This window comes from Hippopotamus amphibius, chromosome 1, assembly GCF_030028045.1.
Source record: "Hippopotamus amphibius kiboko isolate mHipAmp2 chromosome 1, mHipAmp2.hap2, whole genome shotgun sequence".
Taxonomy (NCBI): Eukaryota; Metazoa; Chordata; class Mammalia; order Artiodactyla; family Hippopotamidae; genus Hippopotamus; species Hippopotamus amphibius.
The window spans coordinates 88,122,426-88,142,821 of NC_080186.1; the positions used below are offsets into that span (position 1 = coordinate 88,122,426).

The 20,396-nt window shown below is 41.9% G+C and overlaps 1 protein-coding gene across 1 annotated transcript in view; it reads left to right on the forward strand.

Moving 5' to 3' along the window:
- Positions 1-2,844: 2,844 nt before the first annotated feature.
- Positions 2,845-20,396, forward strand: part of CDC14A (cell division cycle 14A) — a 152,967-nt gene continuing 135,415 nt past the window's right edge. The window contains exons 1-2 of the mRNA XM_057741603.1: positions 2,845-3,272; positions 4,070-4,160. Coding sequence (XP_057597586.1) covers positions 3,224-3,272; positions 4,070-4,160 — 140 coding nt within the window. The 5' untranslated portion in view covers positions 2,845-3,223. The remainder of the gene's footprint in view (positions 3,273-4,069; positions 4,161-20,396) is intronic.

The following is a 20,396-nucleotide window of genomic DNA, read 5'->3' on the forward strand; positions in this document are numbered from 1 at the left end:
CAGAGTTAGAATAAATGTTATTTTCAAACTTGAAACACTTCTATACTTAGCTAAATTTCTATGTATAACATTACCTTCCTTTCTGCAGTTGGTGAGATCTTAATTTTCCTAGTATTTTATGTGTGAAACACCATTCTTTATTGTTGTTTAAGATAAAAGTCAGTGCCTAACATTTATATTGAGTGATTAGAAAGAAGCTTTTTTTCCATTATCTTCCTCCATATTCTGTGAAATTATGCCTTTATTATGAAACTACAACCAGTAGGAACTTTGACCTCATGATAATTGAGAGAATAAAGTGTTTTATGATCTCATTAGAACCTTGACATGTATGCGTACTGTGTGTGCACTATCTTGTTCACAATTTTTCTTGTAGGTTTTTTACTAAATACCATTTAGATTGTGCAGATTTTGGTGCAGAGAGATTTGATTATACTATCACTTATTTTCCTTTCCTTCAGCTTCAAAAAAAATTATAGTCTCATTAACTTCAAAAATTTCATTATAATACTCATATTGTAAATGTGCTAAGGAAAAATAAAATTCTTCATTTTGAGTTCTTAATTTTAAGGATTTCTATTTGTTCAGGTTATAATTCACTCCTCATGCCCAAAATTTCTAAGCTGGAGAATTATATGAAAGAAAATGTTTTTGTAAATTCATTTTAGAAAATAACGAGAGGTGTTTAATTAAATCTAACTTCTCCGAAAGTATAGATTCAGAGTTCTTTTCATTAGACTATTTACTTAGTAAAATTAAATGTTTATGTGTTGAGTGAGAACCTTGTCTTCTTTTTCTAATGCAATTTTTCTAATACAACACTTGGATGAAAACTTGTTAGGAAATTTGTTAAGTGAATTTAGAGTCTACATGAATTTTGCATCATCAAATTTGGAAATAGATTGCCATCGTTGAATGAGCTTTTTAAACAAAGTGGGTAAGTTTATTGAGACATTCATATACAGTACTTTGCTTTTCCATAACTGTCACATATAAAGTCTCAATTAGAACTTTTCAACAAAATAATATGAATTGGCTAACATGATTGTTGACACATGATTTGTGGGAGTAAACATCAGGCAAAATTCCAGTAATTGTTGAGTGTCGACAATACATTTAGAGGTACTTCGTTCTTTAGAATTCCATAGCCGTGGCCGGGGGCCCAGGAAACACACACTGCACCTCAGCAGTGTGGAAGACTCATTACAACTCATCTTTTCAGGACTTTAACCGTCTTAAAAACTCTTTCGGGATAGTCTTTCCTCGTGGGAAGATTAGGGGGTGGTAGGAGGTCGTCTTTAGTGATTCTTCCAGCTTTAAATTTATATGGTTCTTACCTTAGAGTTTAAAGATTTGGGTGTTAGAATAGATTTTTCTTTTAACTATCTCGCAAGGGCATGTTCTATTAGAATTACTGAGATGCTCAGAATATTTCTTCTGACTATTCGTGTATCATTTTTCTGTGGCTGCTTAACTTTTTGGATAGCTAGCAAAGCGAACAGGCTGAGACGGGTAAACTGAGCTTTACTCGGTTGGCTTCAGAGCGCTCCTTCAAAGTCAGTCGACTCTTCTGTGGCGCGCTCCCTTCCTCCACGAGGTAAACAAACGACTGCGAAACCGGAGGCTGGCACAAATCCCTTTCTGTTTCTGGAGAAGCCACTCAGGGCGCATGCTCTTCCGGTGATGGGTCTGTAGCGCCATTTTCATATGGAAGGGACTGCCCTCTAATTAGGCACGCCGGCAGGACACCCGGCGTTAAAGTTGCTCGAGCTGTTCGAGAAGCCGCACAGAAGCAAGTCAAGGGCGAATCTGAGATGAACCACTCCCAGCAGCGCTGCCGCTAAGACTGCGTAAAGAAATGCTTCTGTGTTAGTTTTCCCCGTGGACGAGTGGCCCTCTCCCCACTCCCCTAGTCCCTCCCCACCCCCTGGCTGGCCTCGCTCCTCCGCCCCGCCCCCCTCCGGGACCACAGCAATCTAAAGGTTGGGTATTTGTGATGATTTTGCGCCCACAGCGGGGACCTAAATGAGAGGACGTGGGGAACCGAATGGGAACGTTTTACCCCGTGAGAACAAAGGACAAGTTATTTCAGAGTCCAATATGTGTAGAGGAAACCAGTAGGTGTTCTTCTAAGCTAGGAGGTAGGGTTTCTTCTTAAATTTTATTTTTTATAAAGAGAGAGGTCCGTCAGTGGTGGGGATGGGGGTTGGTGGAAAGATTAGCTATAGGTAAGGTGGGGCACGGAGACCTGAGATCTTGGCGTGTGTGTGTGCACGCGCATGCAAGAGTTTAGAAGAACAAGGGTGAGTGGGGCGAGAGGTAGAGAATGAAAGAGACAGAGACGAAGAATCTGGAATGGGAAGAAGACTTCGCGGGTGCAGAAAACGAAGGGGCGCGGGCGCCTCCTTGCCTGCGAAGCCACCGCAGCGCCCTCCGGGACCACTCCCGACTCCTCCGTTTCATTCATAAGTTTCTCATCTGGAGGCCCCGCCCGGCTCCTCGGGGCCCAAGGCCGCGTTTCCTGTACAGCAATTGGTGGACCGCAACAAAGCCTTAGCAACCGGGTCTTGGTGACCCGCGGGGCGCCTGGTAACTGGGGCGAGGGGCCGGCGCGGAGAAAGGAGCGGGGCTGTCCCTTTAAGGGATGGCCGCGGAGCCGTGAAAGTGGAGGGGGCTGAGGGAGGGCGGGGAGGAAGGTCTGGGGGCGGACCCAGGGGGAGGAGGAGGAGGAAGAGTTGCCGCTGAAAGGAGGTGGCGAAGGGGGAGCCGGAGCAGCTGCTGCCAGCCGGCGGGCACCAGAGTCCTGCCCGCTGCCGCACGAGTAGCCACGGGCGCGATCCGGGCCGGACGTCTCCTCCTCCATGATCACTTTGGGAGCCGGGGGAAGACTTTGCCCGGCCGTGCGAGCTGGTCTGCGATTCCCAGGCGCGGCGGCGGCGGCGGCGGAGCAGCGGCAGCAGCCGGGTCCGAAGCGGCGCGGCCACTGCCCGGGGCGTGTGCCCCCCGCTCGGAGCGCGCTCGGGTTCCCCACGGAATGTCCCCGGGGCGCCCGGCGCGCTGACCCCCCCGGCCGCCTCCGCCTTCGGCGCCTGCTGCCTCTCTCGCGCGGGCTTGGTGTTCGGGACTGCAAGCCTCCCGGCTCCTGGGCAGTGGGGAAGCCCCCGGGGGCGGGTGACCTCAGCTGGCCGCCACCCAGCTCTCCCCCGTTCGTATCTCGCTTAAGATGGCAGCGGAGTCAGGGGAACTAATCGGGGCTTGCGAGTTCATGAAAGGTGAGGAGCAGCCGCCCGCATCCTCCAACCCTCCTTCGCCCCCAACTCTTCACTTCTCGCTCCTGTGTCCCAACCACTGTCTCCGGCTTTTTCCTGGGCCTCCAGCGTACTGCAGTCTCTGCGCGCGCTCTCGTCCCCTCTCGGTACTATCCTCTCCCCGAGGACCCCCTGCTTCCGGCTTCTCTGTCTTTCTTGGGTCCCTGGTTCCCTCTGCAGCACCCTCGGAAGGCCTCCCCGCCGGGTAGTGGGACAGCACCGGCCTCTGCCGGGCTCCTGAATGCAGCGGCTCGTGGGGATCCTGCTCCGGGGGGATCCTTTCGGCTGCCTTTATCCTAGTACTGCTGGTTTTCGGGACACCTCCAACCACACCCCAAGTCTCTCCTCCCTTCCTCTTCTTGAAGTCTCCGGAGCTGCAGGGGAGAGGCTCGCCTCTCTCTTCCCCTTCCTCAGCTGCTGCGGTCTGGAGATTTCTGAACCAAACTTGCATCTCCAGTTCTACGGGTACCCTCAGCTTCTACCTGCTCCCGCTGGCCTGAAACGAGGGAGATATGGGAGCTCTGCCCCTCGCGGAGTCCCTCCGTCGGCCTCCTTCTCGTTTCTCTAGCTGATGTGCTCTTGGGTCTCTGTTGGTTTCTGGGAGAGATCAGGTTTCTGCAACAATTCCACGTGTTAAAGGGGTCTTTAAATAATGGGTAGCGGTTGTTATCTTGATCCTGGTGTATTAGCACCCCCCCCACCCCCCGCCAGCTTCCCTACTTCTCATATATTTTCTCCTGTCTTTTAAACTTGTCTTTCAGATCGGTTATATTTTGCTACTTTAAGGAATAGACCAAAAAGCACAGTAAATACCCACTATTTCTCCATCGATGAGGAGCTGATCTATGAAAAGTAAGTTTCTTTTTTCTTCTTCTCAACCATGTAGCTTTGTTGGCTCTTTGGTAGGGAAACGCTGTGCACATTTATGGCAGTTTTACTCACCTTCCCCCAGCAGTGCAGGGAACAAACCCAATTTCTTTAGGCTCAGATGCTTGGGGAGAGGTGCAGGGAAAGTTAACATAGTTTGAACCTGTCATCCCCTCGTTCCTTTTAGACCTCTATCTATATATTAGTTCTTCCTACCACCACAATAAACTGCAACCATAGATTCCTGACACTCCCCAGAGCAGGGCCAGGGAGACTGCACCCTCTGTCCTTGCCAGATTCTGTAACAGGTCTGTGAATCAGTCAAAGAGTATTTATGGGAGCACCTACAGAGTACAGGGCAATGTGTGTATCATAGGTGCTTCAGCTTTACAGTTCACGAGGCTTCTGTTGTATCTCAGGTTGCTTTTGTTTGTGCAGCTCATATTTGGAAAGGAGGACACACTTAGCTGGAGGTAGCTGTATCCAAGTCATATCTATGAGTAAGATTTTACCTGTTTGGTAAATTGTTCAGTTATTTTATTTGGGTGCTGCAAGCTTCATGGTATTATTATTTTTGCTTTGAGGAAGTGGTATAGGAGTGCTAATTTACATTCTTTGGTTACCCTGCCTCTGTGTGATTAGGATTTGAGAGTGTGAGATACAAGCGGAGAACTGCTTTCTGTGAAAGCATTGATCTACAGGAAAAAGATATCATATAGTATAGTAAAAATTTAATTGAAAGAGAGATAAATCTCTATTTCATAAAAGCAATTTATAATAAAGAATAAAAAGGCTGTGTTGACTTAATTAGGTCCTTTTATTAAAAGAGCTAGTGTTTCAGAGTAGTCCAGTATAGTCTAACAAACATTTAATTTTAGTTTCTTGTTGTCTTAACCAAACATGCAATTAAATGAACATAGTTAAATGAACCATAGTCACTCTAGTAAGCTTCCTAGGGCTTGTCCTATTAGGAGGGATTTTGGCAGTTCTGCCAAAGAATTTGTGGGTACCACCAGGCATTGGAAGAGTGAGAGTATTCTCAACCTTTAAGAGCATATCTTTTATTTGAGGGAAAACAATCTTTAATTGTCACTTCATTATAGGGATTCTTGAAACTGATGTCTTCAGGACATTTCTCTTAGTGGTGCTGGGAGCAGGATGCTCCTTGAATGGCTGAAGTGAAAGTGGTAATGAAAGAGCCCTTTGGTGCTGCTCATGAATGCCCAGAGTTGCTGCTGCAAAGAGGTCTAAATCCCTGGTGTCAGATTACAGCTCTGCTTCTAGACAGAATGGAGTACTGCACTGCCTGCTCCCTGACCTCCGGTACCTGGATGATGTCACTGCCAGCAGTGTTTATGGCGTGTTCATTCTGTTGTTGGGAATGTGAATTGTTGTGGCTGTCTTTTTCTAAGTGTAGGGTTTGGGGACCTCTCGTGAGTCCGAGGGTAGGGACCGTGTATATGCCATTATGTTCAATTCTTCAGTGACATGCCAGAGGTTAATATGTCACTGAACAAGCTCTAGGCATTGAGGTCTAAGTTGCTTCTCTTGGGATTGCTAGATGGTAGATCTAGCAGAAAATTATGTTTAGTCAACTAAACACAGCACTCAGTGGTTTTTTTTATTCTAATATTGATATATGAAGAAAATACTTTGTGTGCTTTTAATGTTAGTGTTTTAGGATAGGGCTACAAATCACATTCTTCTTATGTTGATGCTGCTGTATTTCTGGTGTCCTGTAAAGAAAGACTTGCTGGAGAGACCATCCACTGTGTATTGTGAGTTTTGATGCCATTTGAAACTATGGTGAGGACCGCAGTCTGGGCAGAGTGTGTACTTCTTTTTGTTTGAGGTGCCTAACTACTACGCCACGGTAATGGCTGTGGTTCTGATCACCCACAACTCCAGTTTTTGGTCACCTCAGCATATTACGCAGGGCTAGAGGATGTAGTGAATACAATGATGATGGATTCACCTTACCTTCAAAGAGCTGCAAACCTGCAGGGAGAAAGACAGGACTGCAGTGAGAGGGAGAGAAAAGATAACTGCCACAGAGTAATATAACCCCCTGTGCTGGGAGGAATTCACAGTCAGCGGGGAGCACATCTGGTTAAGGGGTTTAGCAAAGGCTTCATGAAGGAGTTAAGACTGGCTTGAAGGATGGACAGAGATATGAGAGGAGAGATCCTAGAAGTGGGAACAGCAAGGGTGAAGAAGGAGGCTCTGGAGTGTGTTCAGGGAATAGTAAGACCTCTGATTTGCCTGTTGTGTATACAGGTTCAAATGGGGCTGTGTAATATGAAGCTGAAAGGTCAGCTGGGCAGATAGAATGCCAGGGTTCCCTTAGTATGCCATGGGACTCTGTTGAGGATTTGGGGGCAGTCCAGGGTATGACTGGACCTATGCTAGCTGCAAATAATGGCAAACATTTACTAAGCATTTAAATGCATGCCAGTTGCTGTTCTAGGTGCTCCACAACTATTAATTTATTTTATTTTCACAACAGTTTGGAGGCAGCTACTATTATCATCCTTAGTGGGCAGATGGTGAGAGTAAAGTACAGAGAGGTTAGTTAACTTGCCCAAGGTCACAGAAGTAAGAATTAGTAGCCCTGGAATATGAAACCAAGCCTTCTGGTTCTAGAGTGCATATATCTTCTCTCAAAAAATTAATATGATAGCATCACTTAAGATGGATTAGAGAGGAGGTAGAGCCCACTTAGAAAAATTCTGAAATGTTCTGGGGAAAAAATAAGTGCCTAGATTAGAACAGGTGGCAGTGGTGATGAAAGAAGGGCTCTGAATCCATGTGACTTGGCAACAGATCAGGTGTGTGGGTCAGTGGGGTGCTGAGGAAAAAGAGGAGTCAAAGAAGTCTTTAAGACAGCCTGGGTCACGGTGAACCTGCTAGGGTCAGTGACTGAAACAAGAAGTAGGGCAGAAGAATTGGCTTTAGTGGGGAGATCAGGCATTCCATGTTGGTCAGATTGGATCTAAAGAATTTAAGGGATGTGCACGTCAGTGTGGGATATCACATCAATTTGGACTCCTTGAATTTGGGAGTTTTCCCCAAAGAGATGATAAAGGCATGAGAATGATGTGATTTCTGGGGAGAAGGAGAAAATATCAAGGGCTATATTTCATAGGCATGACCAGGATGAGAGGAGCAAGGGAAAGAGGTGGTAATGAGCAGCCAAAGAGGTGGACAAACGCTGAAGGAGAGAGAAGATGGGGGAGAGGGACAGATGCAGTGGGGTCCATCTGGTCAGCTCCACTCCTGGGACGTACTGAATGAGAGAGACATGAAGGCCCTAGGAGGATGAGTAATATCTGGGTTCTTCTGTGGCGGACAGCTTATGGCGAGGAAATCCTTGACTGTCATATCAGATTGTATGTGTCTCTAAGGAAAGGGGAATGTTAGTATACATAGTCACATAGGCCCTTGTACAGCCCTGTATCTGGGTACTTATTTGCTGAATGCATAAGTGCCTTTCTCACTAAATCATCACCCTGGAAATGCAACCATTATTCTTGAATCAGGAAGTAGACTCTTTAAATATTAGACTCTGGACACACATTAGTTGCCATTTCAATCATAATGCCAACCTTCTGAGAAGTGAGTGGAGAAGATTTCACAAAGTGGCCTTATGAGGTCAGGCTGTCTATTAGAAATGAAACTCTAAATTTTCTCCTTGATTTTTAAACAGAATTTATCACATTAATATAAAGGCCTGAGCAGCTTTAGTAAAATTTGGCTGATAATAAAGCATACATTTGTCCTTGGGTTATGATTTCACAGATCAGAATTAAAATCAGAGTATAGACTAACACACTTGTGGGAAAAAAATTGCCCCATAAAAAGGGCGCCTTTCAAAGATTTGTCTGTATTTCATTAAGCTACAAATAATGCGCAACTCTCCAGAAAGGCTAGTTCTTTGGTTTTGGAATTGGGCCATGTAATCCAAATAGAGGCTTACTTTTTATAACTTGGCTCAATTTTTTTTGGCTCAAAAGTTAGCCAAATCACATATGTTAATTGTTATAACCTTTATGTGCCCCTCCTAGCAGTGATGGGTGTAGGGTTGGGTGTTTACGCATAGAAAGCCAGTTTGCTGTAAAGGAGAGTATAGAGGTCTTGTTCATTTTCATTTCTTCTCTCTCTGTGTTTGCAGAGGAAAGGTATTGAAAATGCAGGGGAGAACTCTTCATGGACATACTCTGGGGACTGAACATTAAGCAGTTTCTGAAATGATTCAAAGGATTTCACCAAATGTTTTAGCATGAAAGAATGAGTAGCCTCTAATGAGGACTAATTAGCTAACTTGAAGATTTAAATAATTTAAAATGTTCAATTTTCATTTAAACTTTATTAAAGCAGCCTGATATTAATGCAACTGGGAATTTTTGGATAAATAATTTATAGAAGAATGATTTCTTTTATATAGCTTGTAGCATAGGTTTGAGTTGAAATGTGAGCCTAGGACATTTTTGAGAGAAATACAGAAAAACTTCTCTTACTTGGAAATATTTGTGGGAATGGAATATTTAGGTTAGGTAGAGGTAGGAAGAAACCCTCTTGGTTTTCAAGTTTTATTTTAAATTTAATGTGTAACAAGTAGGTTAATTTAATGGAAAGCTGAATGCCAGGTAAGCACATGTCCACATACACAGCTATGTGATCTTATATGGAGCCGTAGGGCCATCATTTGGTACCTCAGCTCTCATTATAAATTGCTATGATATAGACAGAACAGGATATATAGTTCAATTCAGAGACAAATTTCACCATGAGAATAAAAATAGAATTATAACAACAGCTAATATTTATAGTCCTGTGACAGGCAGTGTTCTGTATCCTTTATACACATTTACTCAATCTTCAGAACAACGCTAGGAGTTAGGTGCTGTTACTGTCACCACTTTATAGATGAGGAAACTGAGGCCCAGAGAGGGTTATGTAGAGCTTAAGGTCATTTGCCCTGAAGTCATGCTTTTATGCTTTCAGCAACTTCCCAGTTGTCCTGAGCTTGAGGTTGTTGGGGAGGGTGCAGAACAGTTTTGCCCCTCCCTGGCTCATGTGGCCCTTCTAACTTGGGTGGTGATGGCTTTGGCAAGAAATGTTCTGCTGACATTGTGTGCACAGCTATATGTCCAGGCCGTATCTGGGAATGTGTGGTAGTAAATAAAATGTTTTTCCACACCTCCACTTTTGAGGGTGTAATTTTGCCTTGTCTTCTCTCAGAGGACTGCCCCACCTAAAAAGGCGAGAGAAAATAAGTTGAGTTAATTATCATTGTATATTAATAGGAGAGATGAGAATAAAAGAAGCCCAGTTTTTATAAGCCTATGAAAACATTTTGCAGGCTGTCTGGTGAAATGTTCTTGCTGCTCAACTAGTGTAACTTAAGATGTAATGATTTCTGCATAGCATTCTCCTAAAAATTCCGAAAACTCTTTCACTTTTAAAAGATGGTAAAAGTTTCTACTTTCTTCCCCTTTTCTCCTTCCTCCCATCCTAACCTTGCAGAAATCACCTAGTGTTGTTGAGGGCCACTTTTTCCACTCTCTGTTTTGAACACATGAGTTTCAGGTGTGTGCTTGTGTATGTGCACACCAGTGTACATAACCAGGAGTACTATGCTGTATACATGATGAGGAAATAGACATATCTGTGTACATTCACCAGTCAGTTCTTAATTCTGTGACCCACTGGAGTCAGCTTTTACTTTCAGGATATTGATTTATTAAGTACTTGCTGTTTTGACCTCTTAGGCATTCACAGTGGGTAGTCAGTCTCTGTTCTTCATAAGGACAAATTGTTACTCAGTTCTTTCAATTTGCTTGAGATAAGCCCAGTGAAAATGCAGAATTTAACGGAGCTGCTGAGGACTCCGTTAAAACTGACAGGGCTAGTCTTAATCTGGCAGCCTGAGAGAGGTATCCAAATGGACTGCAGGAGAGTCCAGTGAGGAGCTGTCTGCTGTCCAAGTTCTTTGTCGGCCAAGTCACCACAGGGCGGCTTCATCATTGTGTTTGAAGTAGATCCCTAAGACATCAGATGTTCTCATTTGTAAGTTCATAAACACATTCCAAAGCTGAAAGTAAATGACTTTTACTTAGTCACAGCTTAATATACCTTTGTGCTTAAAAAAAAAGAAAAAGAAAAAAGACTCTTGACATGTTTTTATGGGAAGTGAAAAAAGCATAATTTAAAAGTTGTAAGTGGTTGGAAAATAGCTATAGAGGAAACTTAACATTTAGATGGAACAGATTTTGGTGCAGAGCACTGTGCTAATGCTTTGGGGATACACCGATATATAAAGAAGGAAATAGAAACAAATACAGTGCAAGGCAATATATGACAGAAGCTGTAAATGTGCATATTAGAAATCCAAGAAAGGAAGAAGATATAAAGACTGTGATATTTGAACTAGCTTTTGAAGGGTGTGTAAGAGCAAAGAGTATATTTTATGATCTCTGTGAGGACAAGTACTGCCTGTTGTTTTTCACCGCTGTGTCCCTACACATAGGCCAGTGCCTGGCATAGAGATGGTGTGCACGAAATTTTAGCTGCATGAACGAGTGAGTGACGAAGGTGGAAAGAAAGATTTCAGTGTTGGGGAATAGCAAGATTCTGTTAGGTGAGGCAAAATACTTGAATTGCAGAGAGGTCACAGGTGAGGCTGGAAACATGGTTGGGGACTGGCTTATGGAAAGCTGTTTGGATCTCAGTTCTGCTGATTTATGAATGACAGAGAGACTGAGCAGATCTCTGCTTAGAACAAGTACTCCCATGGCTGGGAGGCGGGCCGGGGTGGGGGGTGGGGTGTCTGTTTGGCTGTGGCAAGACTGGATTATGGTTGTAGCAATGAGAACAGAAAGGCCAGTTCGGGGAGAGGCTGAAGAGGATGGATTGACTGTATTTGGGACTGACCAGATGAGGGGGTGGGGGAATTGAGGGTTAAGTTCAAGGTTTCTGACTTGGGGAGTTGGGAGAAAGTGACACCTTAAAGTAGGCCATGGTCTGTAAATCAGAAGGAAGAGCTGCCTTTTCTGTTGCTTTGTTTTATTTTGGGGATGGGGAAGAAAAGTAAAAAAGAGGGGTCTATAATGAAAATAAAAGAGGAGTCTTTGTCTTTTGTGATCTTTAAGCAGAAAATAGACAATGCCTGCCCTGGATATTTAGATATTTACTTGTTTAAAGTCTGGGGAGATGGGTGGGACAGCTGATCTCAAGTTCCTTTCTGGCTCACGATTTGAGTTGGGCTTAAGTGTGGAATTCATTGTTTCTTTAAAAAAATTTTTAAGCTTTAGTTTCAATTCACGTTAAAATAGTTGGTTTTGTTAATCAGCTAAATACTTCCAGGACCACCAGAGAATCAGATGTTGAATGGGAAACATCAAAAATATCGCTCTATGAAGTAAGCCAGAAGGAGAAAAACAAATATCATATGCTAACTCATATATATGGAATCTAAAAAGATGGTACTCATGAACCCAGTGACAGGGCAAGAATAAAGATGCAGATGTAAAGAAATGACTTGAAGACACAGGGTGAGGGGTGAAAGGGAAGCTGGGATGAAGTGAGAGAGTAGCATTGACGTGTATATACACTACTAAATGTAAAATAGATAGCTAGTGGGAAGCTGCTGCATAACACAGGGAGATCAACTCAATGATGGGTGATGACTTAGAGGGATGGGATAGGGAGGGTGGGAAGGAGTCGCAGGAGGGAGGGGATATGGGGATATATGTATAAATACAGCTGATTCACTTTGGTGTACAGCAGAAACTGGCACAACAGTGTAAAGCAATTATACTCCAATAAAGAGCTTAAAAAAAAAATCACTCTATTTGTTAAAGCACGTGGTAGTCCCAGTGCTCAACAACTTGGAAAATCTGGTCAAGGGTCATGATGATTAGTGATTGATAGAGAATTCCTCTATGGGAAATAGTTTGTGTGAACTAGAGTTTTTGAATAAAGTGTTTCATTTATTAATCTATTAATTTAATATTTTGGTTTTAAAGATGATCACATCCTATTGATGAGTTAAAGAATTTGCTAGTTTGGACCTGTTCTTTTGTTATAAAATTTAATTTTCTTTGGAGAACCAGAAAAGATGGTTTATTTCAAATTTGCTCTCCTTGATGGATATACTCTCGTAATGTATTTATCTAGTCTTGTCTGGGAATGTGGCATTTCAGTGGGGCAGCTTCTACAAAGAGTTGGAAAATCACATCTTAAAATATCAAAGCAGTTTTGTAATTCACGGAAAACTTCCTATAATGAATCTACATTTTTGCTTTCTTAAAGAGCTTACTGATTATGATTTGCTTTTTTTCCTGTAATACCCAGACTCTATTATTATGAATATATTGGTTGTATAGTTTCACTGTAATTCAAGGATAGTTTTAGGAGCTCCTAAGGAATACAGGAATCTCTGCTTATGTAGCAGGTGCTGCCTGTTTGCTAAATGTCTTTTGTCTTTTAGTGGTTTTAATTTATTCAGTCAGCTTTTGTTGATGACTAACTACCATGAGTACTTTCTAGGTGCCACTTACTGTTGGATTAGCTTTTGACATTACTATCGATGTACCAGCCACCAGTAGCTGACTGTGATCTGTCTGAGGAGTCTAATATACTATGGGCATAGAAATCAGATATCACATCTTATTAGCCTTTCGTACAATATAAGGCTAAATAGACTCTGAGTGCGTCTAAGACTGTCTTATAAACATCGCTAAAGGGTATGGGTTTGTGGCAGGCTTTAGAAGAAACAGTATGACTTGTTTTTAGGCTTACTTGTGATTCTCACTTATATTCCAGATTGAGATTTCTGGCTTGGGGATCCATGTATAACTGATTTCTTATTTTATACATTTCTCTTTGAGAGTGTGGAATTAATAGAGCATTTCTGTTAGTCCTCATAATCAAATGATTGATCATCGACAGCTGAATTAATCTGCAAAGCTAAAACATTTGATGTTTTTTCTAAGTGTGAGATGAAGAAAAAGGGTTAAAAAGGTCTGTTCTAGGGAGCTGTGAGTAGTGGGCTTGTCAAACAGTGCCTTTCCTGTTCTGTCAGACCCTTAAACTAGTGTCAGTTGTTGTGCTTTATTCTATATGCGCTACAGCAGATTGCCTATAGCTCCAGAGAACCCAAAAGTAAAGGTTTAGGATGATTTTAACTTGGCAAAACTCTCAGATACAGTTGAAGGGGCTGCTAAGCAAAAAAGGAGTTGGGATGATGCATGGTTGGGGTGAGTCTTTTTCGATTGGGGGTTACTTCTGGAGCAGGTCACGTGGGGAGCCAGCCAGTAGTAGAGATGCAGGACCTAGGGGAGCCTGTGCGGGGGATGGGTGTTCCCAACCTCTCCCTGTGCTGGAGAGGTGGATGACCTCGCCATTCTCCATCCCCCGCCCCGTCCTTTCCTTCTTAGGTTATTTTTGTGAATTCTGCCTGTTTAGTTTAATTTTGGACCCAAAGCTAGTAAAATGTGATATCTGATATCTTTCCCCAGATTTAATCTGGTGTATAGCTTAGAAGGGTTAAATGGAAGAAGGCGGTGTTTTTGCAGGTGAACCAACCACGTCAGTCGTTCATTCATTTACTCGGTCATCTCTGTGCCCAGTGCTAGGGATACATGAGTGAGCATATTTTAACCCAACCCAGTTCTCATGGAGTTTATAGTCCAGTGGGCCTTAGGGAGTCTGTTAATCAAATGTTCAGGCATAGGACTGTTTGTAAGTATGCTGAAGGAAAGACCTACGGTTTTTTGGAAGTACTTAATGAAAACTGGCCTGTAGGGTGGAGGGGTGTGTGCGTATGAGAGAGTGTGTGTGTGTGTGTGTGTGTGTGTGTGTGTGTGTGTGAAGTGGGGTGAGGGTAGAGGTGGGGGTAGCGGTGGGGAGGGATCAGAGAAGAATTTCCTGAGGAAGTGTGACTGGGGCTGAGACCTGAAGGGTGAAATGGTGTTAATTAGGCCAGGGAGGGTAAGGTGCCAAGGGCCTGAGGCAGGAATGAAAAGAAATAGCTTGGTTGGAGCTTACTAGTACTGAAATGGGGGACATGGTGCAACAGGAGTCCCCAGAGAGAGATGGGTAGTTGCCACATCACCCGGGGCCTCGCAGGCAGGTTTGAGGATTTTGGTTTTAATTCTAAGAGCTTAAGAGGTGACGTGATCATTGCTGGGTTTTAGAGTAATTGTCTTCCTTTTCAGGGCCTCACTTGCTTTATGACCTATGAGGAAGGTTAGTCTTTGACGTACAGGGGATCAGTCCCCGTTCCTTCACCAGAGTCACATGCGTACTGTCTGCATGGGCCTCTTGCTTTCAATCCCTGCCATTAAATAAAGGGGTTAATTTACACTGCTTGAGAATGTGTCTGTGGGAGTGAATTTTAATCTTCCCAGTGCATTCCTGAAGATGCTGTCTTTTGTTTTCATTAATTTGAGACTCAAAGGGGTGTTTAATTAATTGACCTCTTCCAAAGAGGGAAGCCACAGAATTACAGACCCTGATGCTGAAGGTTTCTTGATGTCATTTATTCTGTCTTTTGGCTTTAAGGCAAAGCAGCAACACTAACCCATTTTACAGAAGAGGCAGCTGAAACTTTAGGTAGCCCTGCTACTTGCCCCAGGTTAATAAGGTGGTTAAGTGGCAAAGGGTTCCTCATATTCCCAGTGCTGTGTATCTGGACTTTCCTAAAGACCTAGATAATGTACCAAAGGACAGGAGTGAGAGTTGATATTGGGGACTCTCCTTCCTTTGCGATCTCGACAAATTTACTTACCTACATAAGGTAGGCTATTTACCTTATGTAGGGGAAGTACATAGTACTGATGTCAAGGTTCCTACCTCATGAAGCCACTCTCTGCACTGTGGGTTTGTTCTCCGGCTATGTAGGAAGCATAGTGAATTTCAGGGAGAAAGCTGTGAGGTTCTTTCCATTCTCTGAGGAGACACTCTGAGGGAAATGCCTTCTGTACCCAAACCCAACACACTGAGAGGGCACAGGGCATCAGACAGGGCGAGTAGCCCTGGAGAAACATTTGAATGGTTTGTCCAATATGGTTAACTAGAGTCATAGACAATCTAGACTATTTTATATATATATATATAATATTTAATAAATAGTATAATAATGTTATATATAATGGCTAGAAATGTGAAATGATAGGATAAAGTAATATAATACAATATAATAGCTGGAAAGAACTCTAGAAGCCATCTAATTTAGCATTTTCATTTGATAGATGAGGATGTGGAGTCCCAGAGAAGCTAAGACATCAGTCCAGGGACTTTGAGGGATCAAGCTGAGATTCGAACCCCTTGCTTCCCAGTGGTCTTTAGTTTTCCGTAAGTCCCTAGGTGACTGATGTGGAGCTGGGAAGCTTCTTAGCTGTGCAGCCTCTCTTCCTTAGAAAGTTGACATCAATGTGACTGTGGTTTGTGATATCTGAGCAAACACTCAGACTTGTACTTTGATCCTAGATGAATGCTTGTTGAGCATTTGAGACCTTTTTGAAATGTGATCGTTGTGCGTTTCAGCCACGTACAGGGTCTTTATCATCAGACTGGAGGGGTGCTGATAATAATATTTTAGTGATGGGGGAATATTAGGTATAGTGGATAGCCCAGAGGGCAGTGCTGATTAATTTCACCAAAATTTTGCACATATGTACACACACACATCTCACTGTGCTTTGGAGGATACTGCTATCTTAGCATTTATCAATGATAATTATGTTTGCTTGTCTGTCATTGGGTGGTGCGCTCCTTGTGGGTAAGGACTGGTAGTTATCAGGTTTTCAGTAATATTTGAGTGAGTGAGTGAATGAATGAAGAGAAGAAACGTCAGCAGTGCTGGTAAAAAAGTTGGAGTTGCCATGCCTTATGATGATCTTACAGAAGTTTTTCATCTTTTTTTTTTGTATTGTCAGTACTCTGATTAATATGTTAATTTGTAGTGCCTTGCTCAGAGTAGGTGGTCATAAATTTTGTTCAGTGAGTGTTGCTTGGAATATAGTTTGTCTTTTTGCTAAGGAGTTGACAGCTTTCAGAGGAAACTTCTGATATGTTGAATAAGGTACATACAACTGTGCTTTAAACAATGATTCCTCTAGGAATGGACCCACTTAAATTAGAGTTTGTTAGAAAAACCAGACACAAAAGAATGATACATCATAAACTTCATAAATCTGGTGAGAAGAATTAGACATGTAGGGTATAACATAAAGGCTTCCAGGCCCAACTTCTATTACCCTTCAAATACCCTTCTATTACCCTTCTGTGGGTGGTGGCTGACCCTGGTAAACATTTGTTCTGGTACTTGGGCTTCCATTTCTTCATCCTCCCTGGAAGATGACCCTCTCTTCCCTTCCCTCCCCACTTTCAGGACCCCAATTCTTTTCATTTCTTTCCTATCAAAACAGGCAAGAATTTGATTTTAACTGTTTACACTTACTGAATAAAAAAATGGATTGACTGATTTTCACTTACTAATTTATGAGTTTCATTCTAGTTATTGACCCATAATTTGCCAGCCTTACAAGGGGAAATTTACATATAGATGAGGGATACTTATTCATTTGTCCATTCATGCATGCATTTGGAGGGGAAGCTCAGGGTCCTCTGCAATAATAAAATAATATATCCATGGTTTTCCTTGTCCAAATGAGACAAGTTTCCCCCCACCCTAGAAAAAAGTGGGGGCCCTTGTTTGGCTGTGGCTGTGGAGGCCTCTTTCTGGAAATTGCCAGGGTGGAGAAGACACTGTCATGTTTCCTTAACCTCAGGCTTAGGAGCCCACTCAGCCCTGAGTTTCTTTATTGTGTCTCTACAGGGCTTATCTCTGCCATTTGTCCTACCCATTTTCACTGTCCTCAGGTTGATGACCTTCCAGTTCTCCTCTTCTACACTGAGCCCAATTCTTTTATTCTCCTGCCTTGGTTCCAAGTTGCTCAAGTACATATTTTAAACCTTCTAGCATATTTGACTTATTTCAATTGCTATCATTTAATTTTTGTATTTTAACATTTCCCTTTAGTTAATGGTCTGGCTTGTAAACATGTTTGCATTTTCCCCATCTCTGGTGAGGAAGATTCTTACAAAGAGGCATGTTATTGGAAGGTGTCTTCTTTGTTCGTGGCATTTTATTATACCTAAGGCAGTGATAACCTAGCATGGTGTGAACAGCTGTGACCATTTTTTTTTCAATGCTCTTGATGTTTTCAGAAATGTATTTAGCTTGTTAGAAAATTATATATATATATAAAACTATATTGTTATAAATATATATATATTTAGAACTGTAAGCACTGTAAGGAAAGGATATATAAAATGACCTTAACATAGAGTTTGATGGCTTTATATTTGTCTGTGACAATTCTGGCTTTCGAAGATCTGTTTAAATTGCTCTTGGCTGTGCAAAATTTTTGACTGAATTTCTTAGTGTGACTTGAAAGCCATCCCTCCTTTTGTAGAATATAAAAGCCCATTGAGCTTAAAGATATTGTGAGGTTAGAAACCTTCTAGGTTAAGATTGCTTGTTTTTCTTCTACCCTTAACCTGGGGCTGTGGTCAAGATAGAGGTATACCTCTTTCATTGTAGCTGTCCGATACTCTTATAGCAAACTGTCTCTTTCAGGGACTGTAAAGGGGAGTGGGGACTAGGTCCTCTTCAATTTTTCCATCCTCTCCTGTTCTAGGTCCTAAACTGCCTTTTTGGAAACTTGACCCCTTTGAACAAAAAGGGACAAGAATTACTAGGGCCTAATCTCACTGTCGGGAAAAATGTGGGCCCCTGAAAGGGAAGGACATTGTCCTTAAACATTTCATCTCTGCGTTACTCATGGTATTTGATTATTTCTCTAGTTATTTAAGATAATTTATTTGTTTATATTTCTCTAGTTGTTGTTGTTTTAATCTTGATCAGTGTTGTCTATCAGCACAGAACATTTTCTGCAGTGATGGAAATGTTCTATATCTGTATTGTACAACTTGGTAGCCATTAGCCTCATGTGGCTTTTGAGCTCTTGAAATGGGCTAATATGATGGGAGAACTGAAATTTTAATTTATTTAACTTCAATTAATTTAAATTTAATTAGCCACCATGTGGCTAGTGGCTGCCATATTGGAGAATGCAGATCAACTCAGGGGCAAGGTCTGTATGTAATTTACTTTTTCCTGTGTTGTTAGACTATACTAATTTATTTTCATGGTCTTTGGTGAAATAAGTGTGTTCATTAACCATGCTGCTTCCAAAAGTACATGTGGCTAAGCTGGGTCTATTGTTAGAAACAGCTTTGAGTTTGGAATAGAAGTTGGCTTGTAATGGTTAGTATGAAACTGGCATTAGATGACCTGAATTCTTTAAGCTTTTCTAAAATTTGTTCACAGTGTGTTAAAAAAGCTGAAATAATCTTAGCTAAAAATTCCAGATTTACCTTAAAATTCTATGTCTCAATATTCATGCTCAAGTAGCAAAAAATAAAGTATTTTAGTTAAGAGTTTTGCCTACAATAACCCAAGGACAAGGAAATCTCTGTGATAAAAACAAGCCTGTCAATCAATGCTGGTAGGTGCTTATTTGTACAGTCTTTTCATTTTGGTTCTTTTGAGTGGATTCTTGTCAACAGGGCTTGAACTGGTCAGTAATTAAGTGTTATAGGCATAGTTCATTTTGGATTCATGGGTATTTTGTTTATACTTAGAGCACAGCATCACACTGGGGACTTTAGAAATAGATCAAGAACTTTCAATTTTAAATTGTTGCAGGTTTCCTTTTTCGGTAACTCTGCTCTTACTCTCATGAAGCCTGTGTGCAGGGACAGCTGATTTTCATGTTACCTTGAATATAAGGGCCAGAATATTGTCAACTTGTTTAACATGGATAAAATATACAAGTTTAGTATTCTTTGCTTAAGTAAGGCAGGAGGCTATTGGCAGATTTTTAATGACATATCTATGATAGTGTAAATTTAGATAGCAGAAAAATTAAATAACTCCTAATATTTATTTAAAAAATTAAATAAGGGTCTTTTGGGAATGCTTTTTTTTTTTGAAACATTGATATTTAGTAAATGTATAGTCTAGGCTATAAATTTGGGCATTAATGAGTAAAATATTCATAATTAAGACTCATTTGCTGAAGTTTATTATGAGCAAGACATTCTTCTAAGCATATAAGGTATAAGATACAGTCCCTGAGTGAGAAACTTACACTGTAGTTGGCCAGGTAGGATCTACACTTAAAAAGATAATTTATGGTATGTGATAGTATGTGTTGTGAGCCAAAAGATTGGCTCAGATGATAAGTTTTGGGAACTTGAGAGAAGGGTGGTTAGTTTTCTCCTAGGGTGAGTGGAGAAGGTAGGACTTGAACTGGATTTTGAGAAGCTAGAGGGGAGTAGAAAGAGAAAAGGAGAGCACTCCAGGCAAGGAGACCAATGTGAACAGTGGCTTGAATGAAGAGTATGCGTGGAGTATTTGGGAATGAGGAAAGGACGTATTTGTTGGAATTCCATGTGGGACCTTTTAGGAGCGCTCAGCCTGGAAGCTAGGGGTGTGGTGTGTAGGGCTTTGATTTCTGAGCCAAGGAATTATTCTGAAGGGAGTAAAGAGCCATTAAACATTTTTGAACAGTGGGAGGATATGTGAGAAGTGAGATTTTATAGAGATTACTTTCTAGTGTGGAATACAGGTAGATTGGGCAGGCGAGAGAGAATTTAAGCACTAAAGATGTGAGGTGATGAAAGATCTGGACTTTGTTGCTAAAGCAGGAATAGAAAAGGAAGGGATGACTTAGCATAGTAGCTTATTTGATATATAAAAACTAAATTAATATTTATTTGTTGCCCTGTTGTGATTAGGAGGTTTCATGTCTGAGTGACTGGGAGAAACAAAATGTTTTCAGTCTGGAGGGCTGATTTGAAAGAAAGATAGGCTGGGTTCCAGGTGATGGAAGGACCTATAGATGGGAAGTCCAGCAGGTAGTTGAACGTGGAAAAAACTGATGTTGTGTCTTAGGTTAGGAGCCATCTATTTTCCCGTAGTGTTATCATTTAATTCATGACAGTAAATGATCTGCAGACTGATGACTGTATCCTGGAGAGGTAAAGGGGTGGAGAGAGGGAGATGAGCCAGGGTGTTATATGATACAATGAAATTGAAAAAAGGACCGCTGGATTTAAGATACTTGAGAATTGAGAGCAAGGTTT